General features: G+C 42.8%; 2 protein-coding genes across 2 annotated transcripts; both read left to right on the top strand.

Moving 5' to 3' along the window:
- The first annotated feature begins 511 nt into the window (after nucleotides 1-511).
- LOC148633072 (uncharacterized) lies at nucleotides 512-3,341 on the top strand. Its single transcript, XM_088623815.1, has 3 exons — nucleotides 512-583; nucleotides 1,069-2,535; nucleotides 2,939-3,341. Exon 2 carries the CDS (start codon nucleotides 1,104-1,106, stop codon nucleotides 1,941-1,943), a length of 840 nt encoding a protein of 279 aa, XP_088479941.1. The 5' UTR covers nucleotides 512-583; nucleotides 1,069-1,103; the 3' UTR covers nucleotides 1,944-2,535; nucleotides 2,939-3,341.
- Nucleotides 3,342-8,514: 5,173 nt separating this feature from the next.
- Nucleotides 8,515-21,273, top strand: LOC148633071 (uncharacterized). The gene is made up of 3 exons (XM_088623814.1): nucleotides 8,515-8,598; nucleotides 9,084-10,136; nucleotides 21,263-21,273. The coding sequence occupies exons 2-3, from the start codon at nucleotides 9,119-9,121 to the stop codon at nucleotides 21,271-21,273; spliced, it is 1,029 nt and encodes a 342-aa protein (XP_088479940.1). The 5' UTR covers nucleotides 8,515-8,598; nucleotides 9,084-9,118.
- Nucleotides 21,274-21,749: the final 476 nt, after the last annotated feature.

Genomic DNA, 21,749 nt, shown 5'->3' with positions numbered 1-21,749 from the left:
TACTTCTCACAAATCCAACTGGAGTCTCAGTCCGTCGTCGCGATGAATTAGGAGCTCAGATGTAGGCTAAGTGATTGCAATTTACTTATTTAAAAGAACCACTTCAAATCAAAAGGGAGACATTTTGTAATGGTAGTTATCGTATTATAGTATACGATAACTGTATACGTAGTATACGTAATTGTAGATATACAGTACATAAAGGGTATGAATAGGTGTGAGCTTTTACTGTATATTTAATATTTTATCTGACCCACTTGTAGAAACCGCCTACTCAGATTTATTTAAGTGGTCTGCCACCATAAAGACAGAAAAATATAATGACACCCTGTTACATTAACTGTAAAATAAACGCCGTAACTGCGGCCATATGAAAATTTGGATAAAGATTATACAAACATCCTAAGGAGCTCTATGACATATGAGCGTCGTAATAATGGTTGGTGACCTGACGTAACAGTGCTCCCTGAATTACGTGATCTGTATATACCCAAATACAGATATATCACATAGGGAGATGCAGTCAAACATTGCATTGCTATCGTCGTGGTGAACTATTTCTCCGCTGTTTAAAACTTGTTTGGTAAGTGTCATCAAATATGCTTGTCAATTTGTAGCGAAATCGATATACTGTATCATAATCCTTCAGCTATCTATAATGTAGTGAAACGGCTAATTAATATTGATAAATTCCCTTATTCACAGTGACTTTTGCTCAAACCCCTGTTGCATAATGGGTTAATTTTATATAAAAAAACATTTATATCATAGATATAATACAAGCTTTGAAATGAAATAGCACATTTCCAGGTTTCAGTTAAACATTTTTAAAAAAGCTCATGACTTTAAGCATTCTGAACATTGAAAATGTTATTTGGGAAACAAATGTTTATTATAATGTTTATGTTTAGGATCTGTCTCCTACTGAGTCAGCATGCAGCATTCAACACCATTAGGTTTAATATTAAAAAGTTGTGTATTTCCTGAATTGTTTTTTTTTATTCTTTTCTATTAGACCATACTAGACTGTGCAGGATATCATTTATTTGCCATTTTTGCCTTTTCCAGATACCTGGGAAACAAAGCTCATATCTCATTTGCCAATGGAGCCCAGTCCTAAGCCTGGTGCCCTGTCCCCCTCCCCGAAGGACACAGACTCGAATCGACCCGCGCCCTTAAGGCAACAGGATCTGATCTCCACGTACTGCCCGCCTCCCAAGATACAGCTTCTGAAGGACACCTTCCAAGAGAAACTGATGCAGGAAAAGGAGAAAAAAATGATCGCCATGTACAATCGGCGGCAGGAGGCAGCTCTACAGAAGATGAGAAAATGTTTCCAATATGTCAAATACGCTGCGGAGAAGAAGATGGGGAACAGCTATCGCTTCCAAGCCCAACAGGGCCCCGAGAAGAACATTGTGGGGTATGATCGGTCTTACCCCCTGAAGCCTATGGGTAACAGGAAAGTCTCCGGCCCTGGTGAGGTTCGGGCTGTGGACCGCCCGGACGCACAGAGTGATTCCTTGTTTGCCCCCACCCCGCCTCAGGATGGTCATGAGAGGCCCTGCGAGAGGCCGGGCAGGAGGGGCTCAAGAGTACGCAAACCTCAGGACAGGACTGTCCTCCCCATGGTGGCGACCCCTCCAGGGAAATGCCCTTCTCATGCCAATGGGAAGGAGCACTTTCAGTTGCAAGAGGAGCTACGAAAAGTGGCCGAGGCAGAGGCCGCGCTGAAGGAGGAGCATCGCCGGAGGGAGGCCAGCCTGCAGGATGAGATGCGCCGGAAGGAGGCCATGATGCAGGCGAAGCTCTTCAGAGCTCAGGAGGAGCTGAGGATGGTTCCGAGAGAGATGGAAGACTCCAGAGAGGTGGCCGGAAGGGAAAATAGAGGCGAGGCAGAGCGAGCTTTGCCCCAGAGGACCATGGGCCAACCACCGCTCTAAGGCCGTGCCTCTTCTGACCTGCAGAATGGAGAAGCAAAAAGCCTTCACTCCAAGGAAAGCCCTTCCTATCAGAGGAGACAACCTTGATTATGGTTCTCCAATGGAAGATGGCGGATGCGCAGAATCGCACTTTCCCTCTGCGCTTTCCCATCAGGAGAGACGTCAAGTGAGCCCTTGCAGCCGTGGGCTAGAAGACGTCCCCTGTGGAAGGAGAAAGTATCTCAAGAAAGCAAGGCTCCCTGAAAGCGACGTGTCAGCGGCACAGGCCGCGCAGGGCCACTTCAGAAATAACACCACATGTCTGGATGAACAAACTCTGTCAGTGGAAAACAGATATTTGTCCCCTACAAGTCTGATGTGCCCTACCGCTGAGCAATTTCCATATGAGAATAGCCAGAGTGGAAACCCTCAGCTGGTGCCCTGTGAACTGTGTCACGGGAAGTTTGCTGTAGAGAGGCTGGAGAAACACAGCAAGATCTGCAAGAAGCTTCAGAATTCAAAGAGGAAGGTTTTTGACTCTTTCAAGCACAGGGCCAAGGGAACAGAACTGGAGACATACATCCATAAGAAGAAGGTTAAACCGCCAATCGTGGTAAGGGCTATCCTTAAACTCTTTCCAAGCTTCCCTTTTTTTCTCCTAGAGTCAGACTCAGCTTATAAATCAATGTAAACAATAAATAAGTGTTTTATGAAGTACTCTTCTGAAAAACTGCCGCAAAGGCACATTTGCCAGACAGAATAAATGTGTCTTAGTGACTTCTGAATTCTGTTGTAAAAATCTACATATCAAGCAAATAGCACTCACAGGAAACAAAACCATAACTACGTAAATTGTACTCTCTACCCAATGACCTGAAAGGTGGCCCCAGAAAGCTACGTTATTACTGTATTGATATTTTCTTGCCTTGTGAATGGTTTGCGACCAGACTGTGTACGCAGTGCTAGTCTGGACTTTTTCTGGAAGCTGTTTTATTGGTTTCATTTCCTGTTCCCAGCTGAGAAAGAACAACTGGAGGCAGAAGCACGAGGATTTCATTCGGAGCATCAAACAGGCCAGGGAGGTGCAGCAGGTGATCACGCAAGGAGGGAAAGTTGTGAACCTGCCCCAGCCCCCCGCGAATCCAAACCCCGACTACGTGCCCTGCCCTCACTGCGGCCGGCGCTTTGCCCCCAGGCCGGCACAGAGGCACATCCCCAAGTGTCAGCACATCAGGAGCCGCCCTCCTCCTCCTCCTCGCAGATGAAAACTGATGTGAAGAAGAGCAAAAGAGTCATGATCTTGGCTCACGACTCACGTCCTGCTTTTTCTTTTTAGAAACACATTTAGCACAGTTCATCCGTATGATGATGAAAAAAAAATGTTACCTTATTTTAATTAAATGATTTTTTTTTGGTGGACTGGTGTTTGCGTAGCTGTGGTTATTTCAGTTTTTCTCTTATCATTCATACACCTTGACCTCCTAAAAATAATTTTTCAACCTGGAACGTACAATTAGCAGGCAATAGAACAGGTCACATTGGTCTTGGAACCATCAAAAAGCAGTATTCACACATTCTCGGCATCAATTTTCCTTAAAAACAACTGAAAAAGCAAGGTAAAGAGTGATTGATTTTTTTAATGAAAGTTATTTGATTTAATTTATTTAATTTTCATAATATTTGAAATATGTTGGGATTAATGTGACTCAATATTATCTGCAGCTCTTACACTCCAGGCACCTGATAAAGTGGAACGCAGTGTCTTTGCCTTACATGGCGCTCAGCTCTTCCTCAATCCCAGCAGAAGCACCAGCAGAAGCAGCAGCCTCCGGGTCCTGCCTCATGCACAGCTTAAAATGCAACACCAAGTAATACAACAAACAACAGGGAAAACCATTCACGATCAGACACATCCGTTGATTGCTGGCTCTCAGTAAAGGGACATTGCATCATTACATCACAAAATAGACTACATTTCAAGGTTAAAGAATTACCATGTTCTGCGATTCAGAACGAGGCAGCAAAACTTCCTATAATCTGTTGTGGCCCTATGACATTGTAAAGGAGCAGGCTTGTGAATACATCTCGTTTAATCCAATGGAAATATAACTCTCAACTTTTTTACGTTTTTGCCAATAAATAATACTACATTGTTAACTCTGCATAAAGAACCTTGGAATGGAACGTTTTTTGCAGTGAAATGTTTGCTGCATAACCTATACCCTTTCTCTCCTACATCACATTGCATTAGTCATTACAGTGATTAGTGAGCAGGAAGGGCTGCATCACATCGCAATTTGTGTGGAACTTGAATGCGAATTTGTTACAACATGGCGTAACTTACAGTCCTTTCACAAAATTCATGATTTTGTGCTCAATTTTGAGTTTGTAAAGTTTTTCTATAATGTCAATGATTTTATTTTGTGACTGAAATTAAATACTTTTGTGTCTGCAAAATTGGGACTGTAGTTCCACCTTAACCTACTAGTACTGTATGTCTTTGGACTATGGGAAGAAACTGGAGCACCTGGAAGAAATCCACACAAATGAAGGGAGAACATACAATTCCATCCAGACTGCACCCCAGGAATTGAACCCAGGACCCCAGCTCTGTGAACCACAGTCCCACCTCATTGCTATAGTCACTATAATTAATGTCAAAACTCATTTGCAAATGAGCAGCCTGGGATCCAAAAGGATCAAGACAAGGATCCAAACAAAGCACTATCCCAAAGCTTGGCTTTGTACAGTATATCATACAGGGCTTGATGCAGAAGGCAGATAATTTAAGTCCATGCAATAATTGCTAAGGGAAAGTGACTTTGTGTTTTTGGAGGGAAGTCACTCAACATGGAGCTGTGTTAGTGAAATGATTGTTCTGATGTACGGCTGATGTCCAAACACTGAAAACATGATTGTGTATGCAATCGCACTCCCGAGCTCCATTGGGTATGGTTAAAATAACTTTTTATAGTTCATCACATTCAAAGTGTGTGTACCTGATGAAAGTGTAACACGCATTTGGAGGAGTTATTCAGGATTTTCTTTCATTCAACTATTTCAAGACCCATTATTTTCAGATGTTGTAGTATACGTGAATAATGAAAGGCCTTCATATTACACAATGAAGGAATAACTTCGCAGGTGTGAAGAATAAAAGATTAATTCAGCTCACTTTGGGGAGTTTCACAATGGCCCTCCTTAAAGAAATGTGGGTTTGATTAAAGGAGTGAAGAAAAAGCACTGAATAATATTTGCTTCTGTAAACGTAATCATCTCAAAATATGGTTAAAGAAATTGAAGAAGGTTAAACATAATCCAAAACGTATAAGGTCAATTTAAATACAACCAGAATTCTAGTGTTTATGCAATGCATCTGTGGGTTGATATGAAATACGGCCGTTCTTAAACTAAACGAGGTTATCGAGAGCATATTCCGAGTACGGCTGTGGCCAGTTGTACTGTGAACTGCGAGGACCGTATCTTATCCTGAACTGACTGTGCGAATACCGTCCTCTGCTGGCAGAAGGAATAGATTACAACGGCACTGTATTGGCGATTAGTCCTATTGCTAGAATATTGAAACAACAAGGAGTCCGCGGAGTCAAGCAATGCTGAATAAACAAGTACCTGAAATTCAATAGGATTTTGTGTATTGATTACAAATAGGTGTGAATTTCTCATGTACAGTGGTATTCATGGATTCCTTACACAAGCAGCCGTTGTTATGATACTTTCGTAATCTGAATATAAATCTGTTATCTACTTGAAACTGTAATTATTGAATAGATTAATGTCTTTGAAATGCTTCATTAACTGGGCAGTTTCCATGTTTGGAAATGTTTTTATTTTGATCGCTGATTGCTAGATACTGTATGTTTAATAGGCATGCTGTTAATATTTTCTACAAATAAGACAGTTATGCTGTAGTAAGTTCTATATAAGTTATATAACATAAGTTATATTTTGTTCTGAGGTCAATTTGAATCTCATACTAAATAACTGGTGTCCTTTTATCTGAGAAACACTACCTGATTGATCACCTGATGCCTAGAAATTAGGCACAGTAGCCCAGCGTTTAGCATTGCTAGCTCACAGTGCTGAGGCCCTGGGTACACTTCTGGACCTGGGGTGCTATCTGTATGGAGCTTGTATGTTCTCCCCATGTTTGCATGAGTTTGCTTTGGGTGCTCCGGCTTCCTCCCACAGTTCAAAGAACTACTGGTAGGTTAATTGGCTTCTGGGATAATTGGTGAGTGTCTGTGTCTTCCCTGCATTGGACTACCATCCAGTCCCAGGTATCTCCTGCTTATTACTTTCTGAGGCTCTGGCTCCCCCGTGCCCCCCGACCCCCTGACCACCTGACCCTGAATTGGATGAAGCGGTTAGAAAATGGGTGGTTTCTGTTATGCTCTGGTCATGCTCTGCCATAGCAACAACTTGTAAAAAATGCAGATTCTAGGATTTAACTCAAAGAAGGAGCTCAGAGCGCTGTGTTGGCATCACTGTACAGGTGTCCGGTTTGTTTTAGAACATGTGCTAAAATCTTATTTACTAACTTCTAGACTTTTTACCCCCCATATCAGTCTGCAGGTGCACAGTGGTCTGTGGACACCCTCCTTGCTCTGTCGTAAAACAGGAAATAAAAAGCAACTGGTTTTGACTTTAATGCACTGAGACTGTGGAACTCACAGAACTCTCTTGTCAGAAAGGCAGCTTCTAACAGCTTTTAAGTGAAGACTAAGAACACTTTTCTATTTTATTAAAATAGATTATATATGTTTTGTTTAAATATATGTTATAAATGTTAAAACGACAGCTCGTATAAGCTTGTATTTTTACCTTTCGATCATTTTTAGAATTGCTTTGAGTTGCTTTTACCATGATAAACAGTACAAAATATGAGGTGTTGAACTTGTCAAAAGTTTTAAAGCGCTTTATGACGTAAAGTGTGATGACAGTCCTTGGCGGTCTATGTAACAATTCTTCTTGAAGTAGGTCATCGGGCCAACAGTATATAAACATTACAGCTCAAGTGCTTTTGTATCTGAACGCTTTTAGGTAAGTAATTTAGCAGCTGCGGTATTAATCGTGATTTTAATGGCAAATTCAATTGCAGGTAAAATAAAAATGGCGGATAACTTTCTTTCTAGCTTCGTGAAGCGGTCGCGCCACATTATACATATATACCATAATAAGAAACATAATATGTACAGTAGAATTTTTCACTTTAAGCTGGCATTATCCAGAACCGGGTCAGGGCCCGGACCCGGACCGTGCAGTGTGGTCCGTCGGCCTTCTAAAGATGTTTAGGAGATCGGGGCGCCCTTGGATTTGATTAGAAACTTGCATAATTTCTTAACTTGACCCCATTATCTTAAAAAAAACGGCCAGGCCAAGACCAAAGCATGAAGGCTGCGAGGATCGGGGGACTCTCATTTTTGGTCACAGCGTACAGTAGTAGATCAGTAACCTCTGTTTATCGTGATAACCTTTAATTATTTTCCAGTACTTTTTTAAATGATAAAACACATTGTCTCGCCAGTTTTGCTAAAGATACGGTTTTAGTGTTTACGCATAAATTTGTAAGCCGTAGGTTTAAATCTCGTGGTCTTATTTTCTGCATTTTAATCGTAAGAGAGGCGCTCGTTTGCGATTTACGCGCTGAACATTGTAAGCAGAAGAGCCTTAAGGCACAGCCTCGCCTTAACACCATCGTTTGCATTGTCATTGTCATCCAGAAAAGCAGTCGTAAGAAAATGAATCTGTGGCGGCTCCGAACATTAAAAAAACTATATCTAGACTGCAAATACATCCCAATCTTACTATCAACACGTTTTAAGACCCCTCTCCTTTCCACCGGTATACAAGCTAAGAGAGAAATATTGGAAATCCCATCTGAAGTAGCCCTCGTCTCACCTTCGGAGCTGTGAGCGATGGGGATCATAATTAAAAGGGGTACAGTTACTTTGAAAATGTGTATGTGATACTTAAATTTAAATAAAATAAAAAGATAAATTATATAACACAGACTGCTATCTATGTCCATGTGTTTAAGACGTATGAATCGGTTTTAAAACAGGCACACCCCTTTACTTCTCACAAATCCAACTGGAGTCTCAGTCCGTCGTCGCGATGAATTAGGAGCTCAGATGTAGGCTAAGTGATTGCAATTTACTTATTTAAAAGAACCACTTCAAATCAAAAGGGAGACATTTTGTAATGGTAGTTATCGTATTATAGTATACGATAACTGTATACGTAGTATACGTAATTGTAGATATACAGTACATAAAGGGTATGAATAGGTGTGAGCTTTTACTGTATATTTAATATTTTATCTGACCCACTTGTAGAAACCGCCTACTCAGATTTATTTAAGTGGTCTGCCACCATAAAGACAGAAAAATATAATGACACCCTGTTACATTAACTGTAAAATAAACGCCGTAACTGCGGCCATATGAAAATTTGGATAAAGATTATACAAACATCCTAAGGAGCTCTATGACATATGACCGTCGTAATAATGGTTGGTGACCTGACGTAACAGTGCTCCCTGAATTACGTGATCTGTATATACCCAAATACAGATATATCACATAGGGAGATGCAGTCAAACATTGCATTGCTATCGTCGTGGTGAACTATTTCTCCGCTGTTTAAAACTTGTTTGGTAAGTGTCATCAAATATGCTTGTCAATTTGTAGCGAAATCGATATACTGTATCATAATCCTTCAGCTATCTATAATGTAGTGAAACGGCTAATTAATATTGATAAATTCCCTTATTCACAGTGACTTTTGCTCAAACCCCTGTTGCATAATGGGTTAATTTTATATAAAAAAACATTTATATCATAGATATAATACAAGCTTTGAAATGAAATAGCACATTTCCAGGTTTCAGTTAAACATTTTTAAAAAAGCTCATGACTTTAAGCATTCTGAACATTGAGAACGTTATTTGGGAAACAAATGTTTATTATAATGTTTATGTTTAGGATCTGTCTCCTACTGAGTCAGCATGCAGCATTCAACACCATTAGGTTTAATATTAAAAAGTTGTGTATTTCCTGAATTGTTTTTTTTTATTCTTTTCTATTAGACCATACTAGACTGTGCAGGATATCATTTATTTGCCATTTTTGCCTTTTCCAGATACCTGGGAAACAAAGCTCATATCTCATTTGCCAATGGAGCCCAGTCCTAAGCCTGGTGCTCTGTCCCCCTCCCCGAAGGACACAGACTCGAATCGACCCGCGCCCTTAAGGCAACAGGATCTGATCTCCACATACTGCCCGCCTCCCAAGATACAGCTTCTGAAGGACACCTTCCAAGAGAAACTGATGCAGGAAAAGGAGAAAAAAATGATCGCCATGTACAATCGGCGGCAGGAGGCAGCTCTACAGAAGATGAGAAAATGTTTCCAATATGTCAAATACGCTGCGGAGAAGAAGATGGGGAACAGCTATCGCTTCCAAGCCCAACAGGGCCCCGAGAAGAACATTGTGGGGTATGATCGGTCTTACCCCCTGAAGCCTATGGGTAACAGGAAAGTCTCCGGCCCTGGTGAGGTTCGGGCTGTGGACCGCCCGGACGCACAGAGTGATTCCTTGTTTGCCCCCACCCCGCCTCAGGATGGTCATGAGAGGCCCTGCGAGAGGCCGGGCAGGAGGGGCTCAAGAGTACGCAAACCTCAGGACAGGACTGTCCTCCCCATGGTGGCGACCCCTCCAGGGCAATGCCCTTCTCATGCCAATGGGAAGGAGCACTTTCAGTTGCAAGAGGAGCTACGAAAAGTGGCCGAGGCAGAGGCCGCGCTGAAGGAGGAGCATCGCCGGAGGGAGGCCAGTCTGCAGGATGTGATGCGCCGGAAGGAGGCCATGATGAAGGACGAGATTCGCCAGAAGGAGGCCATGATGCAGGCGAAGCTCTTTAGAGCTCAGGAGGAGCTGAGGATGGTTCAGAGAGAGATGGAAGACTCCAGAGAGGTGGCCGGAAGGGAAAATAGAGGACTCCTGACCCGAAGGAAGACACTCCAGGCGAGGCAGAGCGAGCTTCGCCCCAGAGGACCGTGGGCCAAGCACCGCTCTAAGGCCGTGCCTCTTCTGACCTGCAGAATGGAGAAGCAAAAAGCCTTCACTCCAAGGAAAGCCCTTCCTTTCAAAGGAGACAACCTTGATTATGGTTCTCCAATGGAAGACGGCGGATGCGCAGAATCGCACTTTCCCTCTGCGCTTTCCCATCAGGAGAGACGTCAAGTGAGCCCTTGCAGCCGTGGGCTAGACGACGTCCCCTGTGGAAGGAGAAAGAACCTCAAGAAAGCAAGGCTCCCTGAAAGTGACGTGTCAGCGGCACAGGCCGCGCAGGCCCACTTCAGAAATAACACCGCATGTCTGGATGAACAAACTCTGTCAGTGGAAAACAGATATTTGTCCCCTACAAGTCTGATGTGCCCTACCGCTGAGCAATTTCCATATGAGAATAGCCAGAGTGGAAACCCTCAGCTGGTGCCCTGTGAACTGTGTCACAGGAAGTTTGCTGTAGAAAGGTTGGAGAAACACAGCAAGATCTGCAAGAAGCTTCAGAATTCAAAGAGGAAGGTTTTTGACTCTTTCAAGCACAGGGCCAAGGGAACAGAACTGGAGACATACATCCATAAGAAGAAGGTTAGACCGCCAATCGTGGTAAGGGCTATCCTTAAACTCTTTCCAAGCTTCCCTTGTTTTCTCCTAGAGTCAGACTCAGCTTATAAATCGATGTAAACAATAAATAAGTGTTTTATGAAGTACTCTTCTGAAAAACTGCCGCAAAGGCACATTTGCCAGACAGAATAAATGGGTCTTAGTCACTTCTGAATTCTGTTGTAAAAATCTACATGAGATATCAAGCAAATAGCACTCACGGGAAACAAAACCATAACTAAATTGTACTCTCTACCCAATGACATGAAAGGTAGGCCCAGAAAGCTACATTATTACTGTATTGATATTTTCTTGCCTTGTGAATGGTTTGCGACCAGACTGTCTACGCAGTGCTAGTCTGGACTTTTTCTGGAAGCTGTTTCATTGGTTTCATTTCCTGTTCCCAGCTGAGAAAGAACAACTGGAGGCAGAAGCACGAGGATTTCATTCGGAGCATCAAACAGGCCAGGGAGGTGCAGCAGGTGATCACGCAAGGAGGGAAGGTTGTGAACCTGCCCCAGCCCCCCGCGAATCCAAACCCCGACTACGTGCCCTGCCCTCGCTGCGGCCGGCGCTTTGCCCCCAGGCCGGCACAGAGGCACATCCCCAAGTGTCAGCACATCAGGAGCCGCCCTCCTCCTCCTCCTCACAGATGAAAACTGATGTGAAGAAGAGTAAAAGAGTCATGATCTTGGCTCACGACTCACGTCCTGCTTTTTCTTTTTAGAAATATATTTAGCACATTTCATCCGTATGATGATATAAAAAATGTTACCTTGTTTTAATAAAATGATTTTTTTTTGGTGGACTGGTGTTTGCGTAACTGTGGTTATTTCAGTTTTTTTCCTTTGCGAAAATGTGTGTCGACCGTGAAAATAAATTTCAAGCTGTTCTTATCATTCATACACCTTGACCTCCTAAAAATAATTGTTCAACCTGGAACGTACAATTAGCAGGCAATAGAACAGGTCACATTGGCCTTGGAACCATCAAAAAGTAGTATTCACACATTCTCTGCATCAATTTTCCTTTAAAACAACTGAAAAAGCAAGGTAAAGTGTGATTGATTTTTTTAATGAAAGTTATTTGATTTAATTTATTTAATTTTCATAATATTTGAAATATGTTGGGATTAATGTGACTCAATATTATCTGCAGCTCTTACACTCCAGGCACCTGATAAAGTGGAACGCAGTGTCTTTGCCTTACATGGCGCTCAGCTCTTCCTCAATCCCAGCAGAAGCAGCAGCCTCCGGGTCCTGCCTCATGCACAGCTTAAAATGCAACACCGAGTAATACAACAAACAACAGGGAAAACCATTCACGATCAGACACATCCGTTGATTGCTGGCTCTCAGTAACGGGACATTGCTGTGGTCCACGCATGAATCTGTTTTCTAAGTGCCTTATCCAATACAGTGTTGAGGCCAGTTTTCCCAGAAGCGGTGTGCTTATCGCGGTGTAACACAAGTTACCATATTAATACCGTGTATTCTCGCATAGTACCTCATAATACCACATGTTCTAATGAATGACCTTGGAGAAGCTGTAAACTCAAAGTATTGCCCTGGTCCACATTCTTTTTTTCATTGACCGTCTTTGTAAAAGTAACACCACAGCATTTCGTTGATCCAATCAAGCATTTGTTTCCAATCATGCAAAGTACAGTCATTTTTGAGAATCTCCAATTCACCATGCCTTTTGCATGCTCATAAGAGATATTGATTTAAGAACATAAACATATTACTGTATGCAAACTGTACTGTATACAGTATGTATATCTATATTTAATGTCTTTACTGTGCCTGTTTAAGTATTAAATATTTATATGGAATTTTACCACTGAAGGGAAATCTTAGTAGCTGAGCATAAAAAGAATAGGAGCATAACGCGTGTGAAGGCCATAAATGATATTAATTTTGGAACATAAATATACAGTATTACAGTATGTAAACTGTATATGGCTGGTCTCGGTACAAAAATACACACCAGTATTCCATTTCTCCCTAAACAATATTAAGCATCGAAGTCTTAAACTAACATGTGAAATAACGTGTGTATAAAAAGTGGTAATTTTAAGCTTTTCTGCAAATACGCTCAATACAGGAGCAAACAAGCATACTTTTAGAATTTGATTAATAGGGAATATAATATGGAATCGCATATCTAAAGAAATTAATAATGATATAATTCTATTCATGTGCTGAACTTGTAAGCGAGAGGTTGGCTGTTCAAATCCAGCCTGTGCCATGACTTTTCTTTTAACAAGCATTTCTTTGAAAAAATAAAATAGCAATATTATGGACAATTAATTGACTTTTTATATTTCTAAATATCACAACATGTTCGAATCTAAGTCATTTTTTAATAACAATGAATAGTCACCACGCATGCTTACACAGCTCCCTGGGTAAAGTATCACAAAGTCTTAGAGAACTTAACATTTTTATTATCAACAAATTGTAAATACGCTGTTTACATTGGGGTTATTAATATTTCACTTGAGTGTATGGGGGATTGTCAGCAGACCCCCCCCCCTCTTAGACTGCGCAAACAATTGTTTTAATTTTTAGAAAGAAATGGCGGCTGTATGCTTTACAATATAAACATTTACTGTCAAACTTTAAATCAACAATTGATTTAAAGATGATCTGTCAAAGTGCAATGGAAAACAATATTGTTTTTGTTTTTGTTGTTTTTATCCCATAAGGCGCTTTGAGAAGCCACCTTTAAAGGCGCTATATAAAGGCACTGATTCCTATGGAATGTGTATTCTTTCTTCTTTTTTTCAGCATGGAATAAACCTATTACGTGATTTTAAGGTTTGTGTGAGAAGCCAGGGTTACAGCTTGTTCTCCCCACCGCCTCTCTCTGTGTACAGTAGAGCCTCCTGTCCTGACTGGTGGAGCTCATACAGCTGTGTCTGGAGGGGATCCAGGGTATCAGCGTCAACCCCACGGCTGGGCAGCTTGTTCCCCCCTCCCGCACCTCTCTCTGTACAGTTGAGGCTCCTGTCCTGACTGGTGGAGCTCATACAACTGTGTCTGGAGAGGATCCATGGTATCAGGGTCAACCCCATGGCTATGCAGCTTGTTTCCCCCCCTGCACCTCTCTGTGTACAGTAGAGCCTCCTGTCTTGACTGGTGGAGCTCATTCAGCTGTATCTGGAGAGGATCAAGCGGGGTATCAGCTTCAAACCCACGGCTGGGCAGCTTGTTCCCCCCTCCTGCCCCCCTCTGTGTACAGTAGAGCATTCCTTCATGACTGGTGGAGCTCATACAGCTGTGTCTCGAGAGGATCCAGGGTATCAGCTTCAACCCCATGGCTGGGTAGCTTGTTCCCCCCTCCCGCCCCTCTCTGTGTACAGTAGAGCCTCCTGTCCTGACTGGTGGAGCTCATACAGCTGTGTCTGGAGAGGATCCAGGGTATCAGCTTCAACCCCACGGCTTGCAACTTGTTCCCCTCTACCACCCCTCTGTGCGTTCAGTAGAGCCTCTTGTCCTGACTGGTGGAGCTCATACAGCTGTATCTGGAGAGGGAGGGAGAGAGGGGTGCGGAACCAGGGAACTATTTACATGGAAAACGGGCAATCTCCCCAGCCCGTATGCCCCTTTCACTGTGTGGCAGCTGCAATAGTCAGCGGCCTACCTAAACCCCGCCCTGACCACTCCTGTCCTGCCCCTCACCGCGCACCCCAGCCGGGTGTTCTTCAGCCGCCCCCCAGGGCGAAAGCGCTACAATGCTAAAAATAAGATACACTCTGCAGACATTCACAACAGCGACTGTCAGAAGATAGGACACAGCAACTCAGACACCCATTGAATGGAAAGGGACACTTTAATGTTCTGTGCGGGTGGTACAGCACCCCACCGCGCCCGCGCGCCAGCAAAGAGAGAGATACACACCAGTTTTCATTGTCAAAAAGTAATTGTTTTTTACTTTTGTACAATTTGTTTTACATTCCTCTTGTTTAACAGGAATGTTTTGTTTCTGGACAGACTGTTAAACTAGGGGAAAGAGTGCCTATGAAAGACGGGTTCCTTTCGCGAAGTCTGGAGACATTAGAAGCTTGCCACACCCGGACTGTTACACCAACGCATTAGCAAGTTAAAGCTATCCCATTGAGGAGCTGGGCGCAATAATTGTTTTGTTCCTTGATTTTCTGATCTGCAAGGCCATTTGAATTCTGTCTGGCATTGCCAGATTGTGAAAAAATAAAAGTATTTAAATCATAAGATACAATCTACAGACATTCACAACATATACATATCTTAAAACATTTACATATCTTGTTAAATTATTACTTTAAATATGTACTTTAAGTTACTGAAACAGCCAGTTAATAAAATCGTTGCAATTTTGTTCTTGTTTGGAGGTGGGGATATTCTGACAACAATTGATTTAAAGACAATCGGTCAAAGTGAAATGAAATACAATATTACGCTGGGTAAACGTTCCGAGGTCAAATTCTTCCGTGATGGGGGTACCTTTAAAGGTCTAAGCCGGAAACCATCATTATGTCTCATTTTTGATTCTCTCTTCCAAACGAGAACAAAATTGCGACAATTTTATTAGCGGGCTGTTTCAGTAACTCAAAGTATTCATTTAAAGTAATAATTTAACAATAAATCCCGCACCCAGCAGAAGAATCCTACTCCGTTGGGCTGCTGAGCAAGGCCCTTAACCCCAACTGCTCCAGGGGCGCTGTACAATGGCTGACCCTGTACTCTGACCACAGGCTCTCTCCCTATCTCTTTCATCTGTGTGTCTGTGTATCTCATGGAGAGCAAGCTGGGGTATGCGAAAAGATAATTACTAATGCAAGAAATTGTAAAGGTTTAATAAAATAATGTTGTTGTATATCTAAGCAAGTGTTCCTGCATCCCTCTTCTGCACTATAGGCATGGCTTTTATTCTGTTTGCTCAATTTCTAAAACTTTTTGCTCATGTGCATTTTTGTATTTTTTTACACCTCTAGCACTTTAACGTCCTGAATTTTCATTTGCCTTAATTTGTAGAATGAATTTGAGTTCTAGCCTTAAAAATCTTAAGTTTTCACTATCTTTTGTTTCTTGTCCTACAACTGTTATTATTGATCACCACGACTTCATTCAGCCTTTCCTGAACGTCTATGACAGGCAGAGAGAGTGCTGTTTCTGGGGCGATCTTTTGCAGCTGACATTTCACTGTTTTAAACGAACAAGAAATTAGATTGCTCATAAATCACTTATTCTATATAAATACAGCGTAATTGCCCTCCGAAAATCCTCTTTTTCTTGTTCGTTTTAGAGACCTTGATCGAAACTGATTTTAGATGTCAGAAAGGATTTATTTTCTCTGTATTTCCTACATTGCTTTGTCGAGATTTTAACTTTATATTTAGGCTCAGATTTCAACTATAAATCGTACACTAATTAATAGCAGTAAATACTGATGTTTTGCTCCCTCTTACCACAAAAATATATATGTTTTGTAGCTGGGATGAACTTTATTTCGTACGCGTAGCTACTGCGATTTGGACACGAAGCGGTTAAAGATGGCGGCAAATCAGGCACCCGGGGGGCGTCTTCTCGCCTCCATAACTAAAATGCCAAATAGGAGTGGCTTAAGCGACATACACAGTCGTGTAACTGACAGTTTGAGGTAGCCTATCGTGTAAATTTCGCTTTGTTGCTGATAAGTTAAGCTTTCGAAACTCTGCCCCAAAGTCATGTGACTGATTTTTCGCCCTGTTTCGTTGGTTAAACGCAATGATCACAAGCACCACCATGGTAACTGGGATGTGTAGTTTTTAATTCCGTTTGAATTATAACTGTACGTACTGTCTTCATGTTTGGCCAGGGCTTTAAAGAGAAGGCGCGCCAAAAAATTTCGGTGCCGTCGTCTCCGCTTTAAAGGTACAACCGTGCTGGAAGAATTTGACCTCGGAAGTTTGCCCAGCGCACTTCAAGTACTGCACCTTCTCACACGTGTAGCCAGCTGCGTTGAGCCGTGGTTATATGATGTCATCTTTTATTTTATTTTATTTTGTGAACTTCCCCCAGATGAGTTCCGTTTTTCTGTATGGAGTTGGCTTTGCGACAGCCCTTGGGGTTTGTGAAGGTGCCCCTGGGGTCACAGGCGGCTCGTTTCTCTGGGGAGCCCTCAGACGCGCTGTGGCCGCCAGTCGGGTGAGACGCCAGCGGCATTTTTAATTTTATTTTCATTACAGATTCGTGTGGCGACATTATATATATATATTATTTCTGTAGTGGTACAGTTGTGTGCCAGATGAATCGCGGTAATGCACGAAGGTGATGTTTAATGCCTCACACGGTGTTGACCCACATGTTGTGTTTTGCTGAGCAGGAGAGAGAGAGACATTCAGCGTGTGTGACGCCAACGGGTTTTCTGTTCTAGAGGCTCTGTCATCCGTTGTGTTATAATTGTTTTCTTTCTTATTTAGTATTTCAGGTGTGTCGATTTTATGAACCAAATGTTAACGTACAACACGGGAAAAGGTGCATTGTAGAGTAAGATAACGGATATCGGCTTGTATCGTGGAGAGGACGTATAATGTGCTGAAAGATGGGAAGAGAAAGGGGCGATTTCTGCGCGCATTCTAATCATTGTGATTGATTTGATATTGATCTGATATGTGTGGTCATGTGAATGTACATAGATGGTGGGTATGGTGTTAATAATATATGATATGATATAATTACTTGTATATATCATATATCATTCTTTCTATTTTTATATATGGTAATCCTTCTAGATATTATGATTCTGTTTCCCGAAAGCATCGTAGCGCTAAGAACATCGTAAACTCGCTCTTAAGCTCGATCGTTAATTGACGAGTGTTTCCCAAAACCCATCGTAACTGAAGTAGCACGTTAAATCCTTCGTCATCTACGTGCTCCCCGACCCGCTCGTTCATCACTAAGTGCTTCTTAAACTGGCCTCCTCCTGCCCACCCTGAGCGCCAGAGATCGCCAGACAGAGCACAGTCACTTCACGGCAGGGGCATCCTCTGGGAATACAGGACACTAAGAGTTTATATGAAGGACTTTGATATTGTGTTGTACTGTGTCAGAGGAAATTCGAAAAAAGAACATTTATTTATACAGTGATGAATTTATGAGTCATCCTGGGTATATTTCATATTCATTTTTATACTTGACTAGATGATATTATTTTCAGTATGAAATGCAGCAATGCATTATTTAAGTGAAATCATTGGGCCTAACATGTATTTATAATGTAGCGCCACGCAGGGCGCTTTAGTCCTGCGCACGCAAGGCGGGCTGAGAACAGCACCTGGGTTCTACCGGACTGTATAGCGGGACGGAGGCTGGGATACAGTCTCTTCCCTTCAGGTGTGTGTGTGTGTTAGTGAAGGTGCAGCGCTGTAACCCCTGTCCCTGTGTGTGTACCTTTCCCGATTCGAGTTAATAAATGTGTTGTTCAGCCCCAGTCCTGAGTCCCACGCCTGCTCCATTCCGTACCCAAACCCGCGGTCGATACCGCGTAGTTCAACACCGTTTGATGTTCTGTCGTGATTGTTGACGGTAAAGCTTAGATCTACTTGTTTTTAAATTTGATTATAGGTCCTGTATTTGTTGAGTGACACATGCCAAGCTTAGTAGTTAATGTTTCCATTGAGTTCCAGTACACCCAATAACTCTAAATAACATAAATAAAATAAAATAAATAATTTTTCTCATGAAATATTGATTCTTAACTATGGCAGCGCGCCAAAAAATATTGCTTTAAATCAAGGACGTCGTGCGGGACGCATACACTGTCCACGCAGTTAATCTTGGTTTTCTTTTACGGCATGTCAGTCATTTCTTTTCTTTGCTCTTAGAAACAATAAGGTCCCTTTTTGTGCCTATCTATATGCTTTTGCTTAAACTATGATGTCAAGTTTACTTCATATTCCTTTTCACAACTTTATTTCATCCCACTGAAGGACCAAAACCGACACCATATAATGAAAGAATTGTCAATCGATTGTTTACATACGTACATACGTACATCGTAAAGTTGCTTGAAAGTCTCTAAGATTAGTTGTTTTCGGGGAACTCACCCCTGTTCTTTATCCTTCTGCTCTCACTGTGTTTATTACCACCATCTACTGTCTCCTCTAACTGTGTATTGTCATCATGCAGATCTTGTGTATTATTTATTGTTGTTGGTTTTGTCATTCTATTAAGAAGCCACCTTTCAAGGCGCTATATAAATTAATGTTTATTATTATTATTATTTATTTTTTTTAAGTTGTACATTCTGACGCCATGAGATTTTTAGATTTTGAGATTCTCATATTTTGGGCTTCTACAGCAAACAGTAACAATGCGCTTGAATGGTTCTGCAAAAGTTTAGCTGTATCTTTAAAGCCATCCTCATCTTTATCAGGTACAAAGAAAAGAAGATAGGCCGGCTTCTGTTTGGAATGTTTTAGTTAGTTTTAATTTTTTAAACCCCAAGTAAACATATTTTGTGCCTTTCTCTGAACTTTTTTGCATTTCAGTTCAGTTGTTTTTAAGCTTATTTTACAGTTGCTAGGTTCTTGAACTGTGCAGTATTTCTTTTGGGTTTTGTGCAAATCATATTCTAGCGGTTGGGGGAAAAAGCACAGGTGCCATCCCACCATTAAACCCTGAAACTTACCTTAGCCGATTCTTCAACTAAACCAGACATGTTAACTAAGTGTTACAGTATGTTCTTCGAATGTGTGTCAGCCAATCAGATTTCAGGACTGGAATTATTGGTTTTGTAATAGAGAATATAGTATGGAATCACGTATCTAAAGAAATGAATAATGATATTAATTTAAGGATCTGAATATCTAAAAATATGTATCTATAAAGCAGGTAGTACTACTGTATTCCACTTTCTTTGTAAATACGGAATAACAGATTCACAACGCGAAGCTGTGTCACTCTTCTGGGTAAAAAAAACGTTTTGAACACCCTGTTTTTAGTAAGCTGCTGAGTAAAGAACAGGAATGTTCCTGCTGTCAGTCTTTACCGAAGATATCCCTAATAGTATTAATAATGAATGACCTTGGACAAGCTGTAAACTCAAAGTATTACCGTGGTCCACATTCTTTGTAATCGTCTTTGTAAACAAAAAAACTTTATTTTGTGTGACGATATAAAGTTTTCACAAAACCTCCTCGAGTTGTGAGAACACGTGCTTTGTGTATACAGCACATTGTGAATGTTTTCACAGCCTTCATTTTGTCGTTTTTATGGCATTTTTTGACCACGCACGAATATTCTTATGTCCATATCTTCGCAAGGGAATCAGTGCGAATTGTAATACTAATTAAATGACCGCGGGAACTTTCCACCCCCTCTACATTCTCCGAGTAGAATAGGCTAACCTTCTAATGAAAGACAGTCCACCCTCCCCCACGGAAAGGAAAAGTGCCCGCAGGCAGGCAGTATGGTCAGTAACAGTGAACAGTTTTAACTGCACTGCATCCCAGAGAATACCAGGGCGCATTTTTTCTACTCCCTGGCGGAAACGGGCTTCCATAAGAATCAGTATAGCTTCTGGGAAATCCATTTTTCCTGCATTAAAGTTGAACTCGTTCAGAGCGCCGTACATTGCAAACTCCAAGCGTTTCATTATGAGCTGAAGACCCTCACAGCTGAAGAAGGATTCACAGCCGAAACAATATTATTAGATTTCATAAAGCCTGTATTACGTACTATGCCTATGTCTGCAATACACCTTTGCTAGTTAATGCTACAGTACTTCACTTTCCCGGGCGTGATTTTTTTAGGTAAAATCCAGGCTAGCAGGCTTGTTTTGTGATCTTCCTAAGATTGTTGAGCGCGGTGTCAAAATGTTTCCATATGAAAGGCAGTGACGTCACCATCCTGAGGTGTGTGTAGTAGATCTGTGATGTGGTTGAGCGTGAATTGTGGTGAGCCTCTGATTGGGGGAAAAAAAGACCATGTTCAAAAAATACTAAAAAGAGAATTAAAGTTTCACATAACAAGACATGAGGTGTGCTGGCAGCTGTGGGATGCAGTGGTGGCCTGGCACGTTGAGGTGCGCTTTCAGCTGTGTGTGGTCTGACGCAGTGGTGGCCTGGCACGGTGAGGTGCACTGGCAGCTGTGTGGTGTGACGCAGTGGTGGCTGGCATGGTGAGGTGCGCTGGCAGCTGTGTGACGCAGTGGTGGCCTGGTACGGTGAGGTATGCTGGCAGCTGTGTGATGCAGTGGTGGCCTGGCACGGTGAGGTGTGCTGGCGGCTGTTTGACGCAGTGGTGGCTTGGCACGGTGAGGTGCGCTTTCAGCTGTGTGTGGTCTGACGCAGTGGTGGCCTGGCACGGTGAGGTGCGCTGGCAGCTGTGTGGTGTGACGCAGTGGTGGCCTGGCACGGTGAGGTGCGCTGGCAGCTGTGTGACGCAGTGGTGGCCTTGCACGCTCAGGTGTTCTGGCAGGTGTGTGATGCAGTGGTGGCCTTGCATGGTGAGGTGCGCTGGCAGCTGTGTGGTGTGACGCATTGGTGGCCGGGTACTTTGAGGTGCGCTGGCAATTCTATGATGAAGTGGTGGCCTGGCACGGTGAGGTGCACTGGCATCTGTGTGGTGTGACACAGTGGTGGCCTGGCACGGTGAGGTGCGCTGGTGGCTGTGTGGTGTGACGCAGTGGCGGCCTGACAGGCTGAGGTGCACTGGCAGCTGTGTGGTGTGACGCAGTGGTGGCCTGGCACGGTGAGGTGCACTGGCAGCTGTGTGGTGTGACACAGTGGTGTCCTGGCACGGTGAGTTGTGCTTTCAGCTGTGTGATGCAGTGGCTGCTGGGCACAGTGAGGTGCACTGGCACCTGTGTGGTTTGACGTAGTGGTGGCCTGGTATGGTGAGGTGCGCTGGCAGCTGTGTGATGCAGTGGTGGGTGAGGTCTGCTGGCAGCTGTGTGACGCAGTGGTGGCCTGGCACGGTGAGGTGCGCTGGCAGCTGTATGACGCAGCTGTGGCAGGGTACGGTGAGGTGCGCTGGCAGCTGTGTGATGCAGCTGTGGCCGGGCTCGGTGAGGTGTGCTGGCATCTGTGTGACACAGTTGTGGCTTGGCACGGTGAGGTGCGCTTTCAGCTGTGTGACGCAGTGGTGGCCTGGCACAGTGAGGTGCGCTGGCG

Source organism: Lepisosteus platostomus, unplaced genomic scaffold (genome assembly GCF_059453375.1).
Source record: "Lepisosteus platostomus isolate fLepPlt1 unplaced genomic scaffold, fLepPlt1.hap1 Scaffold_49_H1, whole genome shotgun sequence".
Classification (NCBI taxonomy): Eukaryota; Metazoa; Chordata; class Actinopteri; order Semionotiformes; family Lepisosteidae; genus Lepisosteus; species Lepisosteus platostomus.
This window is presented reverse-complemented; position numbering and strand designations above follow the sequence as displayed.

Bases quoted from the DNA above. Each gene is read 5' to 3' on its own strand.
- LOC148633071 (XM_088623814.1), top strand. From the start codon at position 9,119: ATGGAGCCCAGTCCTAAGCCTGGTGCTCTGTCCCCCTCCCCGAAGGAC.
- LOC148633072 (XM_088623815.1), top strand. From the start codon at position 1,104: ATGGAGCCCAGTCCTAAGCCTGGTGCCCTGTCCCCCTCCCCGAAGGAC.